The sequence below is a fragment of the Jaculus jaculus genome, chromosome 5 (assembly GCF_020740685.1).
Source record: "Jaculus jaculus isolate mJacJac1 chromosome 5, mJacJac1.mat.Y.cur, whole genome shotgun sequence".
Taxonomy (NCBI): domain Eukaryota; kingdom Metazoa; phylum Chordata; class Mammalia; order Rodentia; family Dipodidae; genus Jaculus; species Jaculus jaculus.
In genome coordinates, this window is record NC_059106.1 from 27,630,854 (window position 1) to 27,652,353 (window position 21,500).

Sequence of the window (21,500 nt, forward strand, 5' to 3'; positions counted from 1 at the left end):
GTATGGGTGTGTCTGTTCATTTGTATGAGTGTGTATGTGTCTGTTCATTTTTGTGAGTGTGGGTGTTCATGCCATGGGATGTATATGGAGGTCAAAGGGCAACTTTCAGGCATCATTCTCTTGTTTGAGGCAGAGTGTCTCACTGTTCATCACTCTGTCTTTCTCCACAGATACTACTGTCTCCACCTCCCTTTTTGCTATCAGTGCACTGGGAGTATGGGTGCCCACTGCAGCATATGACAGCTTATATTGGTTCTAGGCACCAGAATTTAAGTACTGAAACTTGGGCAACAAGTGCTTTATCCACTGAGACACCACACATTCTTTTTTAAATTTTTTTCATTTATATATTTGAGAGAGAGAGAGAGAAAGAGGCAGAGAAAGGGTGAAGGATGAAGAGACAGAGAATGGGCACTCCATGGCATCTAGCCACTGCAAACAAACTCCAGACACATGCACCACCTTGTGAGCCTGGCTTGCCTGGGTCCTGGAGAATCACACCTGGGTCTTTTGGTTTTGTAGGCAAATGCCTTTATGGCTATGTCATCACTCCACCACCCCACACATTCTTTAGTCAGAATAAATGTACGTACATAACACACACATGGCACCGTCACACAACACAGAAGACACTGGGTGATAAAATATAAGAATTATTGATGGTGTGAGAAGATTGCTCAGTGGATAAACAATTGTGAAAGAGTGAGGGCAAGAGTTTGGATCCTCAGCACCCATGAAAATGCTGGTGGGACATGGTGGCTACCTATAATTCCAGTGCTCAGGGGCAGAGGTAGAGGATCCCTGGCTAGGCCAGCTAGCTCATCTAGAAGAATTGGTGAGCTCTGTGTTCAGTGAGAGACCTCAGTTAATAAAGTAGAGAGCAAGTTAGGAAAACACCTGATGTAAAATCTGGCCTCCACATACAAGTTCACTCGTGTGATCACACAGTATAAACATGTATACATACACTTATGCACACAACACAGAAATACACATGCAAATGTGAGAACAAATAATAAAAATAATTAGTCAAAGACCAGCTGATGCAAGCCATGTGGTCATGTCAGCCTTGCTAACAGGCTTAATTAATAGGGAATGTAAAACTCTTAATACTTACAAGGTAGTGTCATTGTCAGTTTTAGGTTTCACAGGCTATCCCTTCAAAATATTTGGTTCAGGAAGCAGTCCACTTAACAACCCCAGGAAACTTGTTAAAAGGAATCTATTCAGACCTCAACTAGACATAGAAAATCAGAAACTCTGGCAAATCAGACTAGCTGTCTGTGCCAAGATTTCCTCAAGGCTATGCTGATACCCCCTCATATCTGAGGACCACTGCCTCAAAGTTGTCATTATTGAAGTTGGGGCTGGACAGATGGCTTAGCAGTTAAGCGCTTGCCTGTGAAGCCTAAGGACCACGGTTCGAGGCTGGAATCCCCAGGACCCACGTTAGCCAGATGCACAAGGGGGTGCACGTGTCTGGATTTCGTTTGCAGTGGCTGGAGGCCCTGGTGCGCCCATTCTCTCTCTCTCTCCCTCTCTGCCTCTTTCTCACTCTGTCTCTTGCTCTCAAGTACATAAATAAACAAACAAATTTTTTAAAAAAAGACATGTGGCTTGGACTTGTAGGTGTGGTGAAAGGAAACATTTAATAGACAGGCTAGGAGACTAAGTCACAAGTAGGACAGATAATTGAACAATGGAGTTGGAGATGAATAATTGAAAATTTAGAAGCTGGCCCATTTTATTTTTCCATCACCATCCTAAGGTTTAAAAAGGATGTTTTCTTTTGATCATTATCTTAACTTAGTGTATTGTATATAAGATATGCCACTCATTAACTTCAAAACATACACTGTCACCTTTTAATTCCAAGTGCAAGATAATCAGGTATTCATTTTTAAGTTGTTGAAAATTGAAAGACTATGAGTACCCATAATTTTCCTTTGTCAACTGGTTTAATTGATTAAAACACCCAGAAATCATCCTCAAAGCATAGAGATGCCTTTTAGGAACTTGAAGTCAACAATGACAATAAGAAAACACATAAAATTTTTGTTCAGTCTCACTGTGTCCTCAAAACACTTTCTGTTTAGTGTTCCAAGAGATGGTTATGAAATCTATCCGTTGCTCTATTTCCCCCCGACTTGCAAGCCTCTACTTGCTTGTCTCTGGTCTCTCATGGGTAGAAGCTATATGAAATCACAGTTCTGTAAGATTGAAATGAATGTCAGCATTTAAGGAAATTAAGTCCAAAGGTGTCTCTCAATTGAAGAAGTTATTGCCAGTTTCCTGAGAGTACGTATGCTTGTCTCGATACCTTATGAGAAATGTTCCTTAGGAAAAAATATTTTGAAATATTTCTCTCAAACAACCCCTGCTTCAGCAGTCTCAAGGTTGTTTTTTTTTTTACAGACTGTGACACTAGGTTGCTCCAGTGATCATAAAGAAAGACAGACTGAGGAGCAGCCATAGACACTGGCTATACTAGGAGACAAGACTTATGTGTCAGGAGAAATGTCTAGCCTTGAAGATTCACCTCAAAGAAGCAGTGAGAAGAAAGAGTGCCTGCAGCAGGGGGCAGGGTGGCTGTGTACTTATTCACGTTTTTCCCACTAACCTATCATATATACCTGAAAGATGAAAATTGGCAATGTCAGTTACCCAGAAGCAAAATCACAAAAGCTATTAGAAGAAAAAGAGCTGAACAAGATAAAAACATAAGATAGGCTTCATCTAGATCCCCAGCAGCAGGAAGGAAGACTGATGTCACTTCCTTGGTCTCCACCATCAGGATATATCCTACTTCTTTGACCTCAAATTTTATATCAAGGATAATAACAATAATTTCACATATGTCTGGTTTTACATGCATGCATATGTGTGCAAAGCACATGGATGCCTCAGGGTAACTTCCAGTGTCATTTAATTGTCTTAGCATTTTCTTATTAAGCTAGACTGGCTGTCTAGCATGTCCTAGGGACCCACTTGTCTCTGTCCACCACCCCATGCTTGAATCATAAGCACCAGCTCCAATGCCCAGCATGTTATGTGGGTTCTAGGTATCAAACTCAATTCCTCACATTTGCAAAGCTTGTAACTTATAAAGTCCCCTATTGGAGCTAATTACATTATGCAATCTATGTTCATCTGCAAATTTTAGCAACATGCTATAGTCTTCGGCCAGAAGAGATAGATTCTCACATTCCTCATCTTAGATTATTTTAAGGAAAGTCCATCAATTGACATGATGGCTTTCTTTGGAGCAATGGGCTAACATTTGCCATCCTAAGATATTCGCAATTGTCCATATCTTCTCCACATCATAAGGGAAGCACAGACTATGGCTCCTAGAGCTCTGTCAAAGAGATGGGAAACGGGAAGAGGGTCACCCTTCTACTCCCCATAATGTCTTCCCTGTGTACACCACATAGTCGCTTCAAGTGCTGGAGAAAGATGGTACCATCCCCCTCTACTCTGTGAAAAGAACTTTAGGAGAGTGATGCAGTGGGACCTGTAATAATTGTTATATTTCGAGGTACTCTTTGTTTTCAAGAGTGCACGGGGCTCTATTTTATATTCCCATCTCATAAGTACCCAACTCTTAAAGATGTTTGTAAAATATGCAGCGTATGTGCTGCCATTCCATACACACCAGAAAGGCATTATATAAAACCAAAATATATTTAAAGAACAAATTCTTAGCTTAAGGCAAGCAAACAAGCAAGCAAACAAACACAGAAACTAGGTTAAGATAAAATTAACCCCCCACAAGTAAAAATACAGTGTGGTGTTAATATAACCTTATAGAAATTTTGAAGAATATGATATTTTATAACCAAAACTGTGAGGTCCTCCTAGTGTGACATAAATTCCAGTAGGTTGGAAAAAAATGATAGTTTTTTTTTTTCCATATATAAAGCTAAAGAAAAATCTTTCTATAAACTACATCAGAGCAGCTCCCCCAAGGTGCCCTGGTGAAATGTCATATGCCCACATAAGCCATGCAGCTGAAAGCCCACACCATGAGGGGCCTGAGTCTGGGCGGTGTGCACGTCTTGGGACACCAAAGCAAAAGGAGCTGGCCTCAGAGCATTTCCTGCTAACCTCTGCTGACTTGAAGCTCTCATGGGGCAGTTCATCATGCTACCAAATTATGCTGGGGTCTATTTTTGCCATCCTGTATCCGGGTAGAACTGGATCATACAAAGTTATTTGATTATATTCTACATTGGGTCATCAAGAAAAGGTAACCTCATAACTTGCATCTATACCATTCTGTTTGGTTGTCACCCTTTCTGGTATGTGACACAGGTATAGATGTGTTGGAAACAGCAAGATTTTGGTTGTGCAAATCAAAAAATTCTCTGAACTGAAATATGTTTCTTCTTCTTACCAGCTAATCTGTCAGACCTTAACGTTTGGTGGGGGTTGCTGCAAAGACCCATACGAAAGAATAAAGTACTCATTGGGAACAATTAAACAGTCCTGCATGCTCTGATATGGTGTTAATTCCAAGATAAACAGTTAAGAAGAAAATCACATTCAATGCAGTATAAATAGCATATGCTTAAGAAACAGAAGATCTATAAAATTAAAAGTACATATAGGGCTAGAACTGTAGCTTGGTTGGAGCAGTGTTGCCTAGCATGCACAAAGTCCTGGATTCAATCTCTAGCACTTCATAAAACAAGTCATAGTGGTTGCATGCATGCAATACCAGAACAAGTGGTAGAGGCACGAAAATCAGGAGTTCAAGGCAATCCTCAACTAAATGTGAACTTCAAGGCCAGCTTGGGCTACATTCAATCCAGAGTAAAATAATAATAATAATAATAATAATAATAACAATAACAACAATAATAATAAATAAATAAATAAATAAATAAAAATAGGGCCTGGTGTGATGGTGCAAGCCTTTAATCCCAGCACTCAGGAGGCAGAGGTAGGAGGATCACTGTGAGTTTGAGGCCACCCTGAGACTACATAATAAATTCTAGGTCAGCCTGGGCTAGAGCAAGTCCCTACCTCAAAACCAACAAACAAAAAAAAAAGAAAAGGCATATATAGCCATAAAGAATACTAGAGAGCCAGGCATGGTGGCAGATGCCTTTAATCCCAGAACTTTGGAGGCAGATATAGGAGGATTGCTGAGAGTTTGAGGCTACCCTGGGACTACACAGTGAATTCCAGGACAGTCTGGACTAGAGAGACCCTACCTTGAAAAACCAGAAAGAAAAAAAAATAAAAATAAAAAGATACTGAGGCAAGAAAAATATCCGAGTGAGGTAAAAGAGGAAGGAAATTAACTTTTAATATATATCCTATTTTTTGACATGTACAAGAGGATATGAGTATAATCTGATGGAAATATGACAAATAGCCAATAGGATCATAAAATAAAATTTATAATCAATTAAAAATAGTAAAGAAACTGGTTTGAGGGAGGAAGGGGAAGAAAGCGTGGTAGGGAAATGACAGAGGGCAGCAAGGCGACTATGATAAAAATACATTTATGCATGCATAAAAATTTCAAAGAAAATTTTTAAAAATGAAATTTAAAATATTTTTAAAAGACACCAATCAATAGAAAACTTGCACATTATTTATTAGATAGTTCTTATAAAAATCAAATGCATGAGCTGGTTTACTCACAGAATACGTTCAGAAATGCTCATCACTGTATTAGTGAATATAACTAAATATATTTAATTGGATGGATGTTCCTATCTCACCATTTTCACAAAGCTATAGAATTGAAAGGATCATATTTTCTATTTTATTTTCATCTATTTCTATAAAATTCTATATCACATCAAGGAGAACATAGGGTGCCCTTCTCTTGCTCATCTGCCTATTTCCTTGAGATTGTCTCTCACTACTCTTGAGCTACCATTTTGTTCAAATTCACTGACCTGTGAACCCCAGTGAGTCTCTGGTCTCCATTTCCCGTAGGATGGTATCACCTGAGTGTGTGGCTATGCCCAGCTATTTTACAGAAGCTCTGGTGATCAAATGAAGGCAATGTCCAGCCCTCAAGCTTCCATAACTTGCACTCTTTCCTGCTGAGCTATCTTCCCCAACCCTAATGATTGTGTTGGAAGTAACTGATTGTGTTAAATGGGTCAGAGAGGACCTTTCCATGATAATATTATACAAAAACCTCCCTCTTCTCCTTCCTCCCTTCCCCCTGTCTCTCTTCTCTTTGTCCTACCTTCTCTAGAAGTAAAAATATTGACTAAAAAGGAAATGAAAATTCAGTAGAGAGAAACCCTGAGATAATTCTTTCTTTGGGAGAAAAGGATTATTAGAGTATTAGTTCATCTGCTACAGCTTTTTCCTGGAAGAACATGGTGGGGTCACTGAAACCAGAGAGAGAATTCAGGTTCCAAGAGACAAAGAGAACTCCTTTTTTTTGTAACATTTTAGCAGTGAGGAAACATTTTAGCCCATGCATCTCAGCCTCCACACTAAGAGTCACCAAGGCATTCAGTAGGACTCAAAGTCATAATCTGGGTGGAGTGGGATTTTTATTTTTATTTATTTTCATAAAGGGGTTATTTTGTAGCAGGAGTGGAGGTTAGGGGAGTCAGAAATGCAAATAGATAAGAGAATAAATTCAGTGTGGCCACAACTCAAGTCTGGGAACAGAGGGATCTTAATATGACAAGTGTTTTAATACCTTCCTTCTTCTTTCCTTTCTCCCTCCTCTCTTTCTTTCTTTCTATCTATCTTTCTTTCTTTTCTCTCTTTCCTTTTGTACTTTCTTTCTTGTGTTGGTGATTGAAGTAAAGGCCTTCTGCATGTCAGGCAAATACTCTGCTGCTCAGACCAAGCCCTAAATTCCCCATTTATTTTATTATTATTGTTTATTTTTTTAAATTTTGAGAAAAAATATCCGAGTTACTCATACTAGTCTTAAAATCTTACTATAGCAAGACAGATATTAAATTTGCAATACTCCTGACTCATCCTTCAGAGTAAATCTGGTTACAAGGCTGTACCACCAGGCTGGTTTTATTGTTTACCATTAGCATGAAATAAAGAAGCAACTGTTAATATATTGTATATAATTTTCTACAAGAAGTATTGTAGCATGGTTTATTTAGCTTTCCAGTGGAAGTGGCTAATAAGACATCTGTTGACTGGATAAATTCAGGGTAAATTATGTAACCATCAGTATTATAATAATAGCAAATTAACAAAGCATGGGGCCAGAGATAAGAGTACAAATGGAGAACCAGGTGCTACAATCTAAATATTTAAAGATTTAAAGAGTTATTATCAAGCCAAGGATTTATTGAATAAAATGTTCTTCTCCCCTATAGTGAGCATCCCACAGACTCAAGCTCTGCCCATACTGCAAACAGGCTGCCTATGCCACAGAGCTGGAGGAAGACAGTTGTGAATGCCTCATAGTAGAGTCCCACTGTTGAGGAGAGTCCTGGGTGCTGTGGGGAAGGTCATGTTCTGGAAGGGTAGTGGAATTCCCATATTTTGTGGGTTATAGCTCTAGGTGGGGTTAGAACTCCCCAAGCCTTGGACCTTATCCGTACTTAGCAATGACTTGAAAATGCAGACCCAGAGAAGAGCAAGTTATGGAGAATTTATTAAGAGTTTGAGCTAAAGAAGAGAAGAAAAAGCAGAAACTTTCCCAAGTCAAGAATAATTCTTTTGACCTCACTGAATTATTGTGAAGGGAGAAGAAATGACCAGGGAAGAGTCTCTTTCATATAGAGAAAAAGAAAAGTCTCTAAACCACACCTCAAACTCAGGTCCAGTTGTACTAATTAGGTATACAATTAGGATGTGTCATTGTCAAGTCTCAATTTATATGAAGCATCTTGATTGTTTGTTGAGCCCATGAGGACCACTGATCCATGAGTAGCTCATCCATGGCTGCTACATTCCCAAAGATTGAGCAGGAATCAGGAAGTGGCTGTTGCTTACACACATCTTAAATGAGAATGGATCAGGCTGGAGTTCTAGTCTCACCATGGCAGAGTGGAATTCATGTGCACCACAAGCATACTAAAATTATATTGCTCTTGGGATGGAGAGATGGCTTAGTGGTTAAGGTGCTCACCTGCAAAGTCAAAGGACTCTAGTTTCACTCTCCAGGACCCACATAAAACCAGATGCAGAAGGTGGTGCATTGCATGCATCTGGAATTTGTTTGCAGTGGCTGGTGGCCCTGGCATGCCCATCCTCTCTCTCTCTCTCTCTCTCTCTCTCTCTCTCTCTCTCTCTCTCTCTCTCAAATAAATAAAATAAAATATAAAATTCTTAAAAAAATTATATTGCTCTTAAGTTCCACATTAATATGATGGAGTTTTTGACCAAGTCAAACAGTGGAGAAGTAAAACAGTTAATTTCTCCTAAACACCAACATATGAAAGGAAAAGTTTCTTTCCAGGTTACTTTTTTTTGTTTGTTTGTTTGTTTTTGTTTTTCGCGGTACGGTTTCACTCTAGTCCAGCCTGACCTGGAATTCACTATGCAGTCTCAGGGTGGCCTTGAACTCACAGTGATCCCCTACCTCTGCTGCTGGGATTAAAGGCGTGTGCCACCACACATGGCCCAGTTTACAGTTTTTATGGGAAGCTTTGTCATGGCAGAGAAAGCATGGAGGGAGCAGACAGTCGGTGTCACATCTCTACACCAACAGGGGAACAGTGGAGAGAATGAGTTAAGTATAGCAAGTGGGGCTGAGCTATAACACCCCCATCAGCATAGTTCTCCAGCAAGGCACCCCCAGCTGGGGTAAAATATGAGTATTAATCACAAACACATGAAGTTTGGGGACATTTTATATTCAAATCACCACAAAAAGTTATGAGTCATTGGACACCTGTGCAAGATATGGATAGCTTTCATCTCATTTGACCTTTATGCTGTCATTAATTCTCTGTTTAAATAATATCATTTGAATTCAAATAAACACTTAAAAAGTAAGGAAATTTCTGGCCTCATGATTTTTAATGGCAGAAGTTCATCTTCTTTACCTCAGTTCAAAGGCCTAGAATGGATAGCCCCTTCTAAAGTTTCATGAAGTTTCCATGAGGCTCAATACCACCTTGCCAGAGTGCATTTCAGAGACTGGAAAAGAACCCCCCACCCCGCCCCGCACAAAAAAAAAAAAAAAAAAATCTGGGATTCAGTGTAACAGCCCTTCCATCGTAAAATGGACTGCCAGACAAAAGAAACTTAGAGAATTTCAAAAGTATTAGGGTTCACAACATAAAGTAATATCTTCAGAGTAGAAAGACCCCAAAGTTAAACAAAACAAGAGAAAAAGTCAATACAAGCAGAATGAACTCGTTGCCATCGATGGAACATCAAAGATCAGAAAAGAGAAAGTCAGACTGAGACAAAAGAAGGAAATATGATCAAAGGAAAGAGTGTGGCAGGCTCTAGGAAAAGAAATCATGCATTTAATATCAAAGCTGGCTTTCTCCTTGAATCTTCCAGTGGAAGCCCACCTGTGACACCAACCAGCCCATCAGGTCACAGGACAGATGATATTGTCCAAGACAAACTGTGAGTGAAACTCTAAAATCCATTATGTGCTTTCTTCATCCCAAAAATCAAGGCAAGGCATGCTGTGTGAGTTGCCAAGGCAAACATGCAAAGGGAAGAATTGTCCTAAGGACACCAAGGCAACCGCAGACAAGCCAACGGGGCTAGTGCTCCTTTGTAATATGAGCCAATGAGTGAGTAGCTGTTGCCTCTGTGATGCTTGAGTCATGCCTCTTAGAATCAAATAGTCAAAAATGAGTATGAGAAAAAAAAAATTTTAAAAAGAAAAAAAAAATGTTGTTTCTGCACTACATATGTCCATAAGAAAAAAAAAAAAAAAAGAAAAGAAAAGAAAAAAAATGAGTATGAGGAAGAAGTCAGGATGGAAAATTATTTTTTCAACGGTTGGAGCTAGGTACAAAGATGTGACCATTACATTCATATAGGAAAATAGAATAAAATGATTACCATTGAAAGTGAAAATTAAGATTAAAACAATGACCAAGTAACTTTATCATCATGGTCCCTAATTTAATATCTATATTAATTATATGTATGTCTCATAGAGAATATTAAAAATGGAACAATTGAAAAAAAAAAAAAAACCTGGCCACTGTTGCTGAGTAGATCCTGGTTCACAATGCCTTCCTGGGAACTGCTGGTGTGGCCATCCTGGGGTAGATGCAGCACAGGCTGGCCAAGGGAAGCTGCTGTTAGCTATGTTGTTGAGCAACCAAATGAGTGGCCTATGGGGCACGGCCACCTGTAAGGAAGGGAACAAGAGATGTTTTATTCTGTAGCCAAGTGTGAATATCCATGATTCAGAGACACAGATACAGAGGACCCTAAGTTCCATGTTCCAAAAAGGTGACTGTTTCATGAAGCTTATAAAACAAAGAAAGTCTTAAATCATGAAGCCTTCCAAATGCATTCATGCAAATAATAGCTAGGTGGCAATAGCAAGGCAGGGAAGTCTCTGCTATGGGTCTCACATGATATCTGGTGACATTTGTAGAGTTTGCTATGGAAGCCAGGGGTGTATATGTACATTCCAAAAAAGAATTTACATAGTTGTCACAGGATGTTAGGCAATGAAAAGTTATTAAGGGGGCTAAAGAAAACCCAAGTTCATTATTTTTTTTCCAAACCTGTAACATCATTCCTGCCCTCTACAACCACAGAATTTCCAGTTTTAGAATCGGCTTTTTGGATCTTTAACACAGGTATAGCTTTTATTTATTTATTTATTTCCTGAGGACTTCACTTCAGAGTTGAGATGCAAACCCAACACAGGAGAGAGTCAGTGAGACCCAGCTGAACTAAGCAAGAGAGCCAGTAGGTTAAGGAGATAGCTCAGCCATGAAGTGGTTACTATGAAAACATGAGGACCTGAATTCAATTCCAAAGCCTACACAAAAGAAGTTGGGTATGGCGGCTTGCAGGTATATCATAGTGCTGAGGAGATAAAGCCAGGGGGATCCCTGGACCTCACTGGACAGCCAGTGAAGCCTATTTGTTGAGTTCTAGGCCAGTGTGAGACCTTGTTTAGAAATATGGATGCCCCTGGTGAATGATGTCTGCATTTGCTCTCCAGCTTCCCCAGACACACACCCACACACATGTGTGTGCAAGCATAGCATAGTTGCTCTTGCATGTATATGTCCAAATAAACACACACTAAATAGATAAATGAATTTTAACTTACTTTAAAAGAAGAGGGGGCTGGAGAGATGGCTTAGCCGTTAAGGGCTTGCCTGTGAAGCCAAAGGTCCCCGGTTCAAGGCTCCATTCCTCCAGGACCCATGTTAGCCAGATGCACAAGGGGGCCCATGTGTCTGGAGTTCATTTACAGTAGCTGGAGGCCCTAGTGCACCTATTCTCTCTCTCTTTTTCTGCCTCTTTCTATCTGTCTGTCTATCACTCTCAAATAAATAAACAAAAAATTAAAATAGGAGAGGAAAGCAGCTTGGTAATGACCTATTTCCATTTTTGCAAACAATAACTGCTGTTTCTCAGGTCTAGCCCTACCCTATACAACAGTGATTTATGTGAGTGACAGAAATGATAGACACACAATTGCAAACAAGGTGTTATTTTTATAATCAATGTTTTTATAATACATATAAAATATGATTCAAATATCAGGATTATGATTCTTAATATAGAAATAATTGCCTATCAAGGATTTATGGAATATTTAGAGAAATCAATATTATATAATAATGAAAATCATCAGGATATGATGCAGAATATTCAAGTCTGATGTATAATGATAATGAACTAAATCTATATTTCAGTACCTATCAGTGCAAGTTCTCTGTTGAAAACCTAATAGTGTAAATCAAGTGTGAAATGAATACAAACATTCAAATGCACACCAGGACAATTTTTCTTCTTCTATATCCTCACTAGCCTTGTTTTCTTCTCTTGACAGAGAATCTAACTGTGCTAATTATTAACTGGCTAATGTGTACTTAAGGCTGTGTATTCCTTTGCCCTGGGCAGTGAAACTAAGAGGATTTCATGTTGTCATGCATCAGAGGAGATATATTATCTACTAATTCTACCTGGGGACATGTCACCCTCTAGCCTTAGCTTGTTTGGGGGCCATCAGAATCACATGCCAGATTTTGTTCCTTCAGTCGGTGGTGTTTGCCATAGCCATGGCTAAATCTGTCAGGTGTGGTCATTCCTTCTTGCCCAGGCCTCCAAGCTCAGGTATTTTTCATTTGTGCATTTACTATAAAGATCAACACATTTTTACCCCACTTCCTGCTCTCTATGGTGGGGACCTTTGGTGTCTTACCAGATATGATGCTGAAGTGAACAGATCAAGCGAATAGCACTCGGGCCCTTCCACACGGTGATTTTCGTCAACCATCTTTAATCTGTATCATTCTCAGCTATTTGGCTCTGGGCCATGCTGAATCTTAGGCATCTTGACTGGTCTGTCAGCATGAAGGGGATGGAAATAAGGCTTTGTTCTCCAAGTAAGCAAGTTCCTCACTGTTGCCTGTTCTCCTCCTGTCCTCACTGATGTGGTCTCTAATTCTAAATGTTTTTCAAATATTTTTTTTTCTGCAAGTTTTATTTTCCTACACATGAAGCAGAGCATGGAGAGTTTTTTTGAGTTTTTTTTTTTTTTTTTTTTTTTTTTTAAGGCTGGAAACAGGACTCCAATGTTCAAATATACTTGCTTGCAAAGCCTGCTCACCTTAGTTGGCCTGGTTCAATTTCCCCAAAATCCACAGATGCACAAAGTGATACATGTCTCTGGGGTTCAATTGCAGTGGCAAGGAGCCAGGGTGATCACTCTCTGACTCTATCACTCATTAGAAATGAATAAATAAATAAGGGCTGGGAGATGGCTTAGAGGTTAAGATGCTTGCCTTCCCCAGGACCCACATAAAGCCAGACTCATAAGGTAGCACATGCATCTGGAGTTTGTTTGTAGTGACTAGAGGTCCTCACACGCCCATTCTCTTTCTCTCTCTGTCTCTCAAATAAACAAATGAAAACAAGATACTAAAAAATAAGGCTATAAAACCCTTTGTTTTATAAGTTGAGTATGATTAACATAAGTGAAGAGAATAAATGCCATTAACTTTCAGTAAATAAATATTGTTAAATAATAAAATATACTTTTACATTAAAATTTTAATTTATGTACATTTTGCAAATTGAAAATTGACATTTAAAAATGTAAATGACTAATATTAAAAGTATTCAAATTGTGCAACAATTCAACAATGCCTCTGTAAATTGTTATCAAAAAATTTTACTGGTTAAGAGAAAAAAAAAAACTTACTGGGAATTTCTTTTATGCTTTCCAATACTTACACACTATTCTTACAGTAGTAAGCAATAAAAATCATTTAGTTTGATGCAGAGATAAATCTGAACTTTATCTAGCTTGACAAAACTAAACTAAGTATAAATTCATTTGCTACTTCAAATATTGGAACAGCTATATCCAGGTCATTTGAACACAGTGTGTTTTAGAAAGGGAATTTGAGAACTTAGGACTCCAGACCATAAGTCATCTCATCAGCAAATTACACATAGTATGTCTCACATCCGTCCATAGGCATCTTTGAAAATACAGTGGATGGAGCTGTTTTCATTCTTTTGTCATATAAATGAATGAATGAATGAATAAATATCCACATATAAAATGAGAATAAAGGGATATTTTCTTACTGTAAAATCTGAATCACTGCCAAAGGTACATGGTTAATTGACGATTGTTGTGTTGCTTTGTTCTATTTCTAGAAGGATATATATCTCTATTATTTTTTATTTTAAAAGTTTTAGCCAGCATGAAAAGGTTTTGACCACGATAAGAAAATAAGGCTGGAGACATGGCTCAGTGGTTAAAGGCACTTGCTTACAAAGCCTGACAGCGTAGGTTCAATTCCCCAAGGCTCACATAAAGCCAGACGCATATATATTGGAAATGGTTTACAGTGGCAAGAGGCCTTGGTACACCCATACTGTTTCTTACTGCTTCTGTCTTAAATAAATAAATAAATAAATTTTAAAAAAGAAAATAAAAAGAAATTGAAGAATACATATTTAAAAAGTGTTTTCTACAAATCATGTGCTTTTTACCCTTTACAAATTAAAAGAAATTACCTACAAAGGATATACCAATATTAGATTACAGAATATAAACAAGTTATCTATAATGGGTACAGTAGAAATGATAAAATATTTGATGAATGAAATGATTTACCTTGTCATACTTGGAGAACAAGATAACCTTCTTTCTTTTTTGTTTTTTTTGAGGTAGGTTCTCACTCTGGTCCAGGCTGACCTGGATTAACTCTGTAGTCTCAGGGTGCCCTTGAACTCAAGGCAATCCTCCTACCTCTGCCTCCCGAGTGCTGGGATTAAAGGCATGTGCCACCACACCCAACTCCAAGATAATCATCTTATTGAGGAATTTAACCAGAGAATATTTTAAAAACATGATGAGTCATTATGTTCTTAGAGAGGGTAATAAAATGTTTCACAAATAATATTCATTCTTCTCCAGGAAAGACATAGATGAAAATATTATATTCCCTATCAAAATTCCAACAAATGACTTTAAGTAAAAATAATTCTGAAATAATTTAAAAAAATAAAAAGATGACTACTCAAGTTTGCTTTAAAAAAAAAAAAAAGATACAAAGTAGGAAGAAGTAAGTACCAGTCAATGAGGAAGAAAAGTGTACAATCTTATGTAACCTATGAAAAAATTTAAACTTCTGGATGTTGTTCTGAGTATGGCACTAGCTATGCCAGATAAAAGAGAAGATCTTCTGATTTAAGCTACACATCATCTTGTGATACTGCTTATGTGTGTGCATGTGTGGAAAAAGAAGACAGAGACAGATGTGGATGTGATGTAAGGTGCAAGTGACCTTTAAAATCAATGGAGAAAATGTGGGTTACACATTAGTGGTGGTTAGATAAATGTGAGCATAGAAACTATCTTGTTTTTGTTCATAGAATAAAAAGTGTTTTTATCCAGTTATTAAAATAATATATTCATTAACATAACATATCAATTTACTAAAAATGAAAATAGTAAAGAAAACTAGTATCCTTCTCAGAGACATCCATTAATTAATTCATACTTCAATATATTTCTTCCCAAACTATATTGTATGCACAATTTTTATTGTTGAAATCATACTTCATAACCTATTATAATTTTTAAATTTTCACTCCATATTATACTCATTTCCCATTTTACCACAGATGTTTAATAGTGGTCATTATTCATAGCTAAGATTCCATTATGTGGATTCTTAATTGCTTTATAAAACCATAAGACATTTGCATTTTTGCAATCTTTTCTCTGAACATGAAAATTTTGTAACAATTGTGGACATTAGCTTTGTGAATGCCATAGTTGTCTCTTAGCTTTCATTTGGCTATATTCTCTAGTATGTTCATGGACAAGAGAAATATAAAGATGTTGATTATTTTTCCTCTTTTATGTACTTCAAATTATTTTAGATTGGTATTTTTAAAATTCAGGAAAGAAATAAAATTATTATTTTTTATTTTTAAATAAGCCTTTAACAACAAGCAATTACCAATATTTTTACCTGGGCTAATCAATATCCTTTTATGTCTGTGATTGTTTGAGCCACTAGGTTTCTGTACACAACTAAGTCTGCAGAAATGTGCTCTTCTCCTTTACTTTTTCAGAGCCTACAACTAAGTTTTATCTATTTATTTTTCTTCCCACTGTAAAGCTTAGTTTTGGAGGGATTCCAGTACCAGGCAAACCTGGGACCTTTCTGAAGAAAAACTTCCATGGATGCATTGAGAACCTTTACTACAACGGAGTGAACATAATTGACCTGGCTAAAAGACGAAAACATCAGATCTACACTGTGGTGAGTCCTCTTATCGCCTGCATTGATGATTTCTGCCAAAGCAGAGTAAGTCTTGTTTTAGGCACTCCATCTCTGCAACTTTTCACACTGTGTTTATCTTATGATCTTAGCCTATCAGGTGACACAAGAGAGGAAATGCCATCAGGATGTGGGGCATGTGGATTACTTCACTAGGAAAGAGGAATGCTTAGATATACTTAGAGAATAACTCTTTCTTGGTTGTGGGTAAAATTTAAAATATACACAGTATAATATATATTTCTTTATTATCTCTGGAAATGCAATGAAAACAACATAGATTTTGTTAAACCCCATAGTTTAAGAGTTGTATACTTTTCTTTTATTAATATTAAAATAGGCTATTTCAAACAAAACAGATTAAGCCTTTTGTGTTTTAAGGATTCCCTTTATATTACTTATAACCAAGATAATTTAAATGTTTTTCCAATTATCTTACCTTTACCTTACCAAATAAGTCATGAGTTTCATGAGTGCCCAATTTGTCAAAAAAATTAGTATTGCATTCTCAATGTCTTATAAAGTGCCTTGAATATGGTAGGTGCTTAATAGAAATGTTTCTCTTTCCAGTTCTTTCTGCATTTGCTGCTTGACCATTTAATTAAATAATGACATGATTTCTGTCTGGTTATTGGCTTTGCTTTGAAGTGTATTTTATAAGGCATTAGTAAAACAATGTGTGATTTTTAACATTTGCTTGCTAGGATTTTTCCATCATTTTTATATTTTGCTGACTGCAGTTGGCATGGGTTTCTTGTTGCCAGTAAACAGTAGGGAGAGGTTTTTAAAATTCATTTTTCAAACATTTTATTTTTATACTTGAGCCATTTACTTATAACTAATTTTGTATTTCCTTAAATGCCTACTTATATTTCTTTTCTTTTTTTTTTTTGTTTGCTTGTTTGTTTTTTGTTTCTTTGAGGTAGGGTTTCACTGTAGACCAAGCTGTCCTGGAGTTCACTATGGAGTCTCAGGGTGGCCTTGAACTCACAGCAATCCTCCTACCTCTGCCTTCTGAGTGCTGGGATTAAAGGCGTGCACCACCACACCCGATTTGTTCTGTGTTTGTTTTTTTTTTTTAATTCCTATCCTTAATATTTTTCTCACATAGTCTGTGCATCTAGATTGAATTTTAGACTTTCATTTTGATATAATTTGTGTTTCAATTTAATCTTGTTAAGATTTTGTTTTTGGTTTCTTAGGAGGTGCTATATGTACATAATTGCTCATACTAGTTTTATTGTTTTAGTATTGTGAGTGGAATGTAGAAATCCCCTCAACCCATTTATCTTTCCCTTATTTTTTATAATTTCCTTAAGTATTTTTTTTCCTTTCTATGCACTTAGAACTGTATTGGATCATTTTATTTTATGTGTTTATTTTTAGTGTATATGTGGTATTTGTGTATATTGTATATATAACATATTGGTGTGCAGATGCGAGTGTCCCATGCACATGATGGAGGAAACAAGTTAGTATTTGGTATCCTCCTCTATTGCTCTCTTGCCATATTTACTTGCAACAGAGTCTCTCACTGAACCCAGAGTTTTAGTCAGTCAGATGAGATGATGAATGGGCCTTAGTGATTCTCTTGTCTTTACCTCCTTCATCACTGAGGTTACAGCCATGTGAGGTCATGCCTCACTTTTACGTTGCTGCTGGGGAGCAAGTTCATGCTTTACCGCCAAATGATGTCATTTTTGCTTTAACTTTTAAGTAGAATTTGAAAAACTAGAGAGAAAGAGTTTTCCTCTATTTAGACATATAAAGTTGCTTTATTTTGTTTAATTTATACTTTTTTTTTTTTTTTTTTTTTTTTTTTTTTTTGAGATAGGATTTCACTCTAGTATAGGCTGACTTGGAATTCACTCTGTATTCTCAGGGTGGCCTTGAACTCATGTCGATCCTACTATTTCTGCCTCCCAAGTGCTGGGATTAAATTATTTATCCTATTTTTAAAGGGAAAGGATTGGTGTGTCAGCTTGAACCCTAGATGCTCGTGCCAACTATTGGGCGTGGGTGACCTTACACTTGCCTGACCTTTGTCCATCTGGTTTACATGGGATCTGGAGAGTGGAACATAGGTCTTTAGGCTTCATATACAAATGTCCCAACCCCAAACCTATCTCTATAGTGTTATTCTTCTGTTTTTAAATCTCTTATCATTTCCTTTCTATTTTCTTTGTTTTCTTTAGCCGTTTTTTTTTTAGAGTACATATAATATTTTCATTAGCTAAAAGATGATGAGTTTACAGGTATTTTCTTTCATTATTTGAAAATTTTGGATCTCTTCCTTTTAGTCATAGATATATATCTATTCCAGGTGTCTTTACCCTATAGAAAATATACCATTCATCTCTTAGTAATATTATATTTTTCTTTTATCTTTGACCTTAGACTTTTGACTGTGATGTAATATTGTATGGATTTCCTTGTGATTTTTATTCAGTTCCTTGGAAATCTATGATTACTTATTTCACTATACCTGGGAAGTTCTCTCTCATCTGTTTGTGTGCTTTTATAACCCCACTATTTCTTATCTTCTTCATGAACTCCCTCATCATAAATACTAGATCTTTTTACAATATGCCAGGCCATGTTGATCTATTTTGTACTTTGTTAAATTAAGTAATGTCAATTATTATATATCCAGGTTCACTACTTTTGTTGTTTATTATTCTCACTGTTACTCATCTATCAATTTTTAAGTCTAATGTGTTTTTCAGTTCTGAAAATTTTATTTGGTCTTGTTTCTATCTTTTATTTCTTTGTTAAGACTTTAACTTTGTTATTGCATTATTATTATTATTATTATTATTATTATTATTATTATTATTATTACTATTATTGGGTTTTCAAGGTAGGGTCTCACTCTAGCCCAGGCTGACCTGGAATTTACTATGTAGTCTCAGCGTGGCCTTAAACTCATGGCAATCCTTCTACCTCTGCTTCCTGAGTGCTGGGATTAAAGGCGTGCGCCACCACTACTGGCTGTCCTTTCTTTTTGAGACTTTTTTTTTTAATTATTATAAACCCTGTGTGAATTTTTTAACTTAATTTATTTTTTTTCAAGTTGAAACTTTGTATGGCTCCATCAAGTATTGGTACCATCATTTCTCTTTCCCTACACACATTCCGCTGTGTGCCCCCTCAGTGGGATTGCTGGCATTCACCATGGAGTTGCAGATTTTAAATCGTGAAAGCAGTAGTCATTGCGGGGGCTGGGATTGGGGACTTAATCAGATAATTCTCACATTTTCATCAGCTAGTCTAGTACTTACTGACTGTTTCTTTTTCATTCAATTTGTGTTATTTTCTTTGTTATAGAAAAGGAGATATTTGTTAGGAAAAATATGGAACTTTTAATAGTATGTTATGGTAAGTTTTTATTTTTTTAAGATTTTTATTTATTTATTTGATTATTTGAGAGTGACACGGAGAGAAAGAGGCAGATAGAGGGAGAGAGAGAGAATGGGCACGCCAGGGCTTCCAGCCTCTGCAAACGAACTCCAGACGCGTGCGCCCCCTTGTGCATCTGGCTAACGTGGGACCTGGGGAACCGAGCCTCGAACCGGGGTCCATAGGCTTCACAGGCAAGCACTTAACCACTATGCCATCTCTCCAGCCCATGATAAGCTTTTTAAAAAACCTTATACTATGGATGTCTTCCTTTGGCATTGTCAAAGCAGGAAACAAAGGCTTTATCTCAATAATACTATATGAAGATTAAAAACCAGTCACCCTCAGCATTCACCAATATTGAAAGTTAGAAAAGCTACTTTTTATTACCAGACATGAGAGAGTTCCAGCTTCCCTTTAGGTTTTTGTCATTACTTGCTTGTACAGGACAGGCAGGAAAGCCTTATTATTGCCAACCTTCCCATGCGACCTTCCATGACATCAAAGCTTGATATTGTTGCTATCTGCGCTCCCATGAAGCCATTGTAACAGTGTCTCTACAGGGAGTAAGTGAACTCCCACATTACTGCTCTGTGGGATAGGAGATCAGGCTCTTTATGGTTATTGTTGGCAATATAGGTATTCTCAGAAAACGATTAAAAATTTTTAGATTCCTACAGGTGGTCTTCTAGATCCTAGACAGTCCCTGATTGGTGTTTTATTTATTTATTTATTTATTTATTTTTACCATGGAGGCCAGTGTTTGGAATATTTTGTCATAGCCAGGCTGAGAAAAATTGACATGCAAGTTATTAGATGGTATTTGGCTTAGTTAGTTATAACTTTAACATCTTTGTTTAGCTATATTGGTACTTTCATTGTCCTTTGCCAGAGACACTAAGTACTTAACTTGAAAAAAAGTACTAAGTTTATCTCTCCATACTTTTAATCCTTCAGTAAACATAACTAGGACATACAGGTTTAAAAAAAAAAAATCTATGAAGTCCCTATCATATTATCCTAGGTTCCAAATATCTCTTTATATTCTTTTTACATCCTTTCAAACATTAAGAGACTTTTAGGTTTGATTTTTATGTAATTTATCCTAAATTTTAATTTAAGCCATCACGAGGAATTGGGAAATCTCTGCTGCTTAATAATATCTGAATTGTACATTTAAAGACTGAGTTTCTATTTAAACTAAGGCAACAGTAAATTATCTTATCATTGATTAGCAAAACAATTGTCTTTGCCATCTGATTTTTCATCCATCTAGACAAACTTTGAAATTTAAATAACCCAATATTTTATTTCATTCTTTTGATAAATATAACCTATAATGGGTAATTTGTTCCTTGGTGTGCCATGTTAGTACTTTTTTTTAAATGACTATTGTATTCTGGAGTATAAAACAGTCTTGCTTAAGGATAATCACAGTTGGATTAGAGGTTACGGAAATTTTAACTGGTTTTGCCTAACAAATTCATGACTCCATTAATTTAGAAGAATTGGAATGGTATTAAGAAGAGATTACTTACCTGGCTGAGTCTATGAGATCAATGAGATAATTTTCCCATCTCTGGGTCATGTCTAAGAGTCCTGATAGTTTCCCAACTTACCCATATGAGCTTACCTTATCTATCTCTGAATTTGCTTAAGTACACTCTTGACAATGACACTTTCTTCAAAGTCCTGATCTGAAAACTGAAGCCATGGAAAATGCTTTCATTCCTATTCTTTCCATGAATACAGTTTTCATGAGACATGGGATAATAGAACCATGTCTTTAGGTTCAATCAGCTGAGATGGGGCAGTGACACTGGGTAATAAACTTTCAGGGCTTTAGCCTAGACCAGTGTCATGGGTACCACAAGAAGCATTACTGGCCATAAGGCTGTGTCTTCAGACCCAGCTGAAATACAAGAAGCTAATGAACGTTTGGCTCACTTACACTGTTCATAGAGGAATTTAAAATGGGTGAAGCTTTCTATACCTTAGGCAGTCATGACCAAAATCTCTACCTCTAGGGCAACATCCACTGCAGAAATCTCTGCACAGAGTATTCTAGAAAAATATATTTACTGGTAAATTTTATTAAATTCAGTCTTTGCATGTGCTTGGTGAATAAAAGATTAAATAAGGAGAGAGCCACCCCATCATACCTCAAAA

The 21,500-nt window shown here is 36.9% G+C and overlaps 1 protein-coding gene across 2 annotated transcripts in view; it reads left to right on the top strand.

Moving 5' to 3' along the window:
* The window catches only part of Cntnap5 (contactin associated protein family member 5), a 768,721-nt gene that overhangs the window by 364,651 nt on the left and 382,570 nt on the right, over positions 1–21,500 (top strand). For both annotated transcript variants that reach the window (XM_045150560.1, XM_045150562.1), the window contains exon 7: positions 15,771–15,914. In XM_045150560.1, the coding sequence (XP_045006495.1) occupies positions 15,771–15,914 (144 nt within the window). The remainder of the gene's footprint in view (positions 1–15,770; positions 15,915–21,500) is intronic.